Below are 7,690 nucleotides of genomic sequence, written 5' to 3' on the forward strand. Positions count from 1 at the left end.
CTACTGAAGATGGCATGTAACATTTGTCGGAACGTTTAGATTAAATTATGTTTACTATTTGCGGAGTGTCTATTGTCGTGTTTTACCAAAATACTCTTTGGCAGTCGTAATTTTTTTTTAAAGTCAGGATGGCCATTTATGTTTTATCAATTTTTACCACGACTTACTCAAATGTAAATGTCGCGTAATTCGTGTTTGTCACAGTCACATAGTTGTTATGGTTAGTAGTATTTCTTTTACCACTCTACAAGACTACGCTATACTCCTTAATTTTCTTTCTCATGGAAAGGTCTTATCTTTGTTCGTGCACTGCATGTAGCATTTAAGGAATATAAGATATTTACTGTGTTTGCACAGGCTTTTAAATTGCACCTGTTCGAAAGTTCTCACAAACATCTCCGGGGAATGTTTAGTAGCCAAATGATTTTTAAAATAGATTTCACATTACAAGTTATTTTATGTATTTCAGCTTGGATTCTTTAAACGAAATCGACCTCCAAAGGAGATATCACCTCCGCAAACAGATGAAGCACAACAGACTGAAGTTAATTAGGATTTTTATCTTCTTTAATTTGTTTTATTGGTAATTAATGCACTGTTTGTACGGCAGACTTACTTGACAATTTTATTTACGTAAAACTCGTACAATGAATCAATAATTTCCAGCACATGGTTGTATGTGTGTGAAACATTTGCCTTATTCGAAAAGCTGTAATATTTCATAATTGTATGTTAAAACTAATAATTTTGTATGAGTAACGCTCTTCAAACCAAGTGACAAGTAGAACGAGATCAAACGAATGGTTAGTACTAATTAGTAGAAACGTCACAAGTAAGACTAAAATTCTACTGAATAAAGCATACCACACTATGACCTACCTACAGTCGCGAATAAAAGTTTAAACTTTTAAGCTTTTTCATGAGTTCAGTAACATTTTAAAGAAACAAGGAAATTGAGCTTACTATTAAATGTGCATAACTAGGGACGGATCAAAAAAAACATCTAAGGTGCTTGCACGATAAAAAAATATTTACCAGAATGATAGTTTATTCGCTAAACTATTTGAGCATATTCAGACTGTAGCACATTGTTGCCATCTTCTCGATTTTATGCTGATCGGACTTGGGACTTTATCACGGGCTTTATCGGACTTTATTGAGGCTGTTGGTATTGTTCGTGGATTTTTATTTTAAGAAATAAGTTTGGGAGATTTCCAAAGGAAGAAATCCAAGATTTATAATTTGAAGAATAATTTTTGGGGAAAATTGCTTAAACAAACTAATAAACTTTTTCTGAATGTAAGAAAGACAAAACTCGTTTGAACCAGTTAAAAACAGTTACCTTAATCTCAATAGATTCTTTGGTAAGATTTATGCAATTTATTCTCAGTCTGCTAAATTGCAGAGAGAACTAAAAATTATTGCTGCAGAACTGGATAACCAACTGCGCAAAGTCGACAAAGTTTTGACAACTAGATGGGTTGCATCCTCGTCTCGTGCAGTGAAATCTTTTGGAGAAATTATCCAGCTATGTAGAAGCATTTCTACACACTTTCACAGTCTAAAGACAAGCACAAAGCAACCTATGCTGGATTAGCAAAACGAATGGAGACGATAGAGTTTGTTGAAGACGTAGCCATTATGAAAGACATTGTGCAGCTTTCAATTTTGTCTGAATTACTACAGAAGGACTGCACCATTCTCAAAGAAACTGACTATTTGCAATTGTAACATTGTTAGAATTTCGGTATTGAGAAAACTTTGGCGGAGTTTGTTTAGAAGGGACGAATTAAAAGGCGTAGAAAATGCAAAGTGTGTTAAGATTGTACTTTGCATCGAGAACGACTTTGTAGACTTTATATCGTTTTTCTGGTTGATTTATTAGAGACGATGGGTACGATTGTTGTATGGTCGTAAGTTTACTACGATGGAAGATATTTTAACCCTTTGGGATGGTATATTTGCTGATGGTCTCTCTTTGGATTTAGTCGACTACGTCTATTTATCGTTGGTATGCAGCAAAGAAGAAAATGTAACAACACTTGTTTATTTTTGTGTGCACTTTATTAAGACATAACCCATTACAGTAACAATTGTTAACGGACTAATGGAGTTGTATTAACAATAAATTACCAACTCACTTTAATGACGATTTTGTGTTTGAAATCTTTTTTATAGTGTTATCATCGGATCATTTTGGATGCATTACTATATTGATGAAAACACCATATTGTAGAAAAAATGCTAAATTAGTAGGGTTTTGAGATATTTATTTGTTTATTTGACAGCTTTTCAATAAAATCAACGTCTTTCGTGAGAGATTTGGCCGGTGAAATTTCGACACGCTCATCGCCAAAAAAATGGTATAAGATGAACTGAAATACCCCCTTTTTTTTTTGTCTGGAAAATTGCTACAGCCAACTGCCACGAACCGTTTTGTCATAATTACCTTTGAAATTCAACGAGAAAACACTTTCACCGACTATTTGTTATTCAAACAAATGCTTGAAGATGTGAACAGCTTACCCTATCTACGTCACGCTCTCAAACACGCCGTGGAACAAAAACGGCAATAAAAAATGACATTTTTAAACGTCCATAAAAAGATAAATAGTCCCTCAAATTGATTTTTTTCTTTTTACAGTCACACCACGCAGTCAAATTTTCTTAAATGAAAGAAAACACGAAGATCATAGTTCCACTTTAACTTTGTCTCTGAGATGTTGGCGGCTCAAGTGAATTTGTTTTAATGTATTTTGAATATTTTTCTAGCTTGATCCTAAAAGAAAAATGGTTTATCTGGCAAAAGAACAACTAAAGTCATCTGTCGCTCCTGAGTTTCCCGTATGTATTGCCTATTTTGAATAATTTAAGTGGAAATTGTTGGAATTATGAACAATTTGTATTTCTGTTAAATTTCTATCTTTAGACTTAATGTGTATTGTGTAATATGAGACAATATATTTTGATATTCACAAATAATAATTTTTTCCTATTTCTCCAAGAACTATTACTGTTTCCTACTTTTTTCATGCTACTTTTTATAGTTTAACTACAGTCAAGTCTGTAATTTTCTTGTGCTTACTTTCATTGGCCAAAGTTAATCTACAAAATAGTTCAAATACGCATGCGCGACTTCTTCATTCAATCAAAATGAATTATTGCAGAACCAAGATGCTTTTCATTCAAGAATAACGAATGGATTACAGGCTGTCTTGCGAGGCACCAGACAAATTCCATCAAAGAGAGGACCGGAAATCAATGATACATACAATGCTGAAAACAGATTGGAAAATAAATCCTCTGTTAATGAAAAAAAGAAACCAGTTGAAATGAAGGGTAAATGTCTTGATTTCATCATCATCAGTTTTTTTTATCAAAAAGTATAATGCTGAAATGGAAAAAACTTTGAACGAAATTATTTTCGTGTAATGTTGTTTGTTCAATATTTGTACTATCAGGCAAAAATTTCTTGGAGTCTGGAAATATTTTTCTTTATGGTGAATGTTCACATGATTTTGTTTATTTTAATCACTGTTGACGAAGAATTTTGTGCATTGTTGTAATATTGCGAACAATTTAGAGAACAACAAGTCATCCCCGTCATCTCACATGTTCCCCAGTGATCCTGATGATGACGATTTATTTATGATGTCACCAAGATCCAACAGAACATCTGCCAGTACGGCGTTTTTGTCAAAACTATCATCGAAAGTTCGTCATCCAAGTCGAACTGACATCACTGCTTTACAGCAAGTATGTAGAAACTGTGAAAATTGTTTTCTTCTGATGTGTAGAAACTGTGCAATTGTTTTCTTCTGATGTGTAGAAACTGTGCAATTGTTTTCTTCTGATGTGTAGAAACTGTGAAATTGTTTTCTTCTAATGTGTAGAAACTGTGAAATTGTTTTCTTCTAATGTGTAGAAACTGTGAAATTGTTTTCTTCTAATGTGTAGAAACTGTGTATTTGTTTTCTTGTGATGTGTAGAAACTGTTCAATTGTTTTCTTCTGATGTGTAGAAACTGTGCAATTGTTTTCTTCTGATGTGTAGAAACTGTGAAATTGTTTTCTTCTGATGTGTAGAAACTGTGAAATTGTTTTCTTCTAATGTGTAGAAACTGTGAAATTGTTTTCTTCTAATGTGTAGAAACTGTGAAATTGTTTTTCTTCTGATGTGTAGAAACTGTGTATTTGTTTTCTTCTGATGTGTAGAAACTGTGCAATTGTTTTCTTCTGATGTTAGAAACTGTGCAATTGTTTTCTTCTGATGTGTAGAAACTGTGTATTTGTTTTCTTCTGATGTGTAGAAACTGTGCAATTGTTTTCTTCTGATGTGTAGAAACTGTGCAATTGTTTTCTTCTGATGTGTAGAAACTGTGCAATTGTTTTCTTCTGATGTGTAGAAACTGTTTATTTGTTTTCTTCTGATGTGTAGAAACTGTGTATTTGTTTTCTTCTGATGTGTAGAAACTGTGCAATTGTTTTCTTCTGATATGTAGAAACTGTGCAATTGTTTTCTTCTGATGTGTAGAAACTGTGCAATTGTTTTCTTCTGATGTGTAGAAACTGTGTATTTGTTTTCTTCTGATGTGTAGAAACTGTGCAATTGTTTTCTTCTGATGTGTGAAAACTGTGCAATTGTTTTCATCTGATGTGTAGAAACTGTGCAATTGTTTTCTTCTGATGTGCTAATTTGTCCTACTTTACAGAATATTTCATATTTGTTGCAGAATGAAAACTTATTTGCATGTGCTCCAAAGCACTTTAATTTACTTTCATATGCAAAAACCAATCGTTGAAATGCCAATATTTTTATTTGAATAGAAATCAGCAAAAAACGACAAGCTAAGTCATGACAAAAACTAGACTAAATCAAACAAAAACATTAGATAAATCGAATAAACGTACTGTTATAGCCATGTAATTTATTTTCTTAGAGAAATTTGTTATTTCCGGAATTTGTGTCTAAATAAAATCAAGTTTATTCTATTATTTTTCAAATTTTGTAAAGGCTGAAAAATTATACTTACATAAAATAAATCAATCTCATCTACAGCTGCGTGAAAACTTAAATAGTTTTAATGGATTGAGAAAAAAATTTTTTGAAAATATCTTTGCGGCCTTTTTGAAAAGTATTTGGTACGTATAAAACTTAGTAACTTGATAAAACCCCTTTACTCTTCGTTGAACAGTTGCCGTTACTTAACAATTTTATTTAAATCACCATGTCTATAAATTTAACAGGGAACATTCAAACAAGCGTGTGTTTGATATTTTTTAGGACCATGAACGTCTTCAAGATCAAGTCTCTCATTTCAAAGCGGAAGTAGATAAACTTCAGTCAATATCGATCTATTGTGGTTCTAAAATGGACACCTACATAAATACGATGCTTTCATTTATCACTTTTTATATAAAATATTGATTGGTGCTTGATGTACTTTTGGCTTTCCTCTCTATAATGCCTGTACGATTATTTGAAATGGCATTAAATGAGGTTATGGCTGTACGAGATAACTTGTAAATTGGAAAATCCGTAACTTTGTATTTTGAGTGTTTCTTCATATATATTTGCCTCTAAATTATAGTGTCTTTGCTAATGTGCTTATTATTTAGATCATCTACAAGAACAAATAACTCAAGATGAGGGTATGGATGTTGTATAGCTTCCTGGCTGGTCTAAAACAGGTAAAACGATGAGCTGAGACAGTTGTCTTTTATATATCGATATGCTGATACAATATATTGACAACCTGCATCTTCACTATGTGCTTTCAGGTTCGTGACATCTTGAAAGGAACTTTAACATTTCATGGCTCAACAATCGAGCAGGATTCCGAATTCAGTCACATCGACACGGCTATTACATCTCTTACACCCAACACAAAAACCTCAAGTGATAATAAGCTACCGAACTCGTTACCAGTTCCTCTACTTGCGGTTCTGGGCATTTTCAAAAGCAGAAGGAAGAATTTATCAATTGAATCTAGTGAAGGGCAAAACGATGACTGTGGTGCAAATGAAAGGACGTCTGATAACTTTAAACCTGAGAACGTCGATGATATTTCTTCTGACCTTATTGATTAACCAAATCACTTTCACAGAGATTCATCGATGCCAATTGTTACCAATACTTTTGGCGATTATGGCTCAAGATAAGGCTTGCGTGATGTAGTCCTGTAAAAACATCTTTGTAATTTACTCTCTTCGCTTCCCAAACTTAGTATATTTTGCATGCTTTCTGATTTTCTTCACAACAAAAGCCTGTTCTCCAACGAACAAATACATCTTGTGGCAAGCGATCTTGCCTTTTTACTCTTTTTGCCGCTAAACACAATCAGTCATACAGGCATTCTCCCATTCCAATCTTTCATCGCCATTAGTTTTTCACCTGTGCGTATGTCTTCTTGTACTGAAATACATTGCTTTTGTCTAATAATTTTCCTGGGTTTTTGGAGGGAAAGGGATTCTGGCGATGGAGAGTTATATTACCAAGGATATAAAGTAGCACTCTTACATCTTAAAAGTAACCTGGAAGTACTACATCTCTATGCCAATTTGAATACAGTTGATTTGAATAGTATTGATTCGAGTACTAGTCATGTTGGATATTAAAAACATTATTTTTGTATAGACTATCGGTCACTCAATGGGAATTAATAATATTCAAAAATAGAATCGTTTCGTTCTTTTTATTTTCTTGTATTGTACTTATCATAATACGAAAAAAACTTTTTTCGATATAACTTATGTTTTTCGATTTACTATTTCTTTTCTTTAATGAAGATGGGTTTTCTTTGTTTTTACTTCTCCTAAAACGTCTTTCTCGTCGGTCGTCTACATAAAAATACCTACCGTAGTCTCAGCCTGAAGAATAAGGAAGAGTAGGTAGATATCATTTATTCCAGTACATAAAAATGTTTTGGAGAAATGTCTCTGCTCCCTCCATTTTGAGCAGTTAAAAGTTTGAAACTTTTAAATTGCTTGAAAACATGCATGATCAAATTATAGCCTTTTGTAACAGTTGACCCTATCAAAATTGTATCAACAATAAATTCCCGAAATTCTGTTTTTGCGCTCACCATTTGCTGTTGTAACTTGTAAAGGCAAGTTTTATGGAAAGTATCTATATTGATGTTGCTGCGAAAAATGGTTTCTGAGGGTTATGGGGATATTTCAACGAACTTCGTAGTATTGATACAACGTGACCAACTATGGGGCGCCATCTGTTTATCATTTAGTAATTCAACACTGCATTTTTGCTTGATTTATGAGATAAAAAATTTTTATTTTTTGTATCTGTTTACTTTCCTAGTAGAAATTTTAACCAAATAATTTTGACTCTCAGAAGAACGATTTCTGTGTTTTAAAATATAGAAAGGTTTATTCAATAAAATCCTCTAACTTTTATATCGAAATATGATCTGATTGTGTGAACCATTTCATAAAACATTAAGGATTCCAGACAATTTTACATAGAAGTTCCATTTTAGTTAACTGCAAAATATATCGATATTATACACTTATGATTTAAAACTCCATGGACAATATTCGAAATTTAAATATGAGTTTCAACTTTCAACTATAACAACAGATGCACTTTATCTTTGACATTATGATGAAATGCTGAAAACTAATGTCATAAAAAGTCTAATGTTTGTTTAATCATTTATCAAATCTTGAGTCTT

The 7,690-nt window shown here is 32.6% G+C and overlaps 2 protein-coding genes across 2 annotated transcripts in view; both read left to right on the forward strand.

Moving 5' to 3' along the window:
* The window catches only part of LOC124440217 (integrin alpha-4-like), a 98,067-nt gene that overhangs the window by 66,219 nt on the left and 24,158 nt on the right, over positions 1–7,690 (forward strand). The gene's annotated exons all lie outside the window — the stretch shown is intronic.
* On the forward strand, positions 555–5,050 carry LOC124440229. The gene is made up of 5 exons (XM_046990555.1): positions 555–2,363; positions 2,773–2,844; positions 3,168–3,339; positions 3,584–3,756; positions 4,827–5,050. The coding sequence occupies exons 1-5, from the start codon at positions 2,361–2,363 to the stop codon at positions 4,866–4,868; spliced, it is 462 nt and encodes a 153-aa protein (XP_046846511.1). The 5' UTR covers positions 555–2,360; the 3' UTR covers positions 4,869–5,050.

This window comes from Xenia sp. Carnegie-2017, unplaced genomic scaffold, assembly GCF_021976095.1.
Source record: "Xenia sp. Carnegie-2017 unplaced genomic scaffold, XeniaSp_v1 HiC_scaffold_2, whole genome shotgun sequence".
Taxonomy (NCBI): Eukaryota; Metazoa; Cnidaria; class Anthozoa; order Malacalcyonacea; family Xeniidae; genus Xenia; species Xenia sp. Carnegie-2017.

What these genes read in the sequence shown, in the direction of transcription:
- LOC124440229 (XM_046990555.1), top strand. An exon ending in GAAACCAGTTGAAATGAAGG is followed by an intron (nt 3,340 to 3,583) that starts GTAAATGTCTTG and finishes CGAACAATTTAG; the next exon opens with AGAACAACAAGTCATCCCCG. An exon ending in ACATCACTGCTTTACAGCAA is followed by an intron (nt 3,757 to 4,826) that starts GTATGTAGAAAC and finishes TTATTTGAATAG; the next exon opens with AAATCAGCAAAAAACGACAA.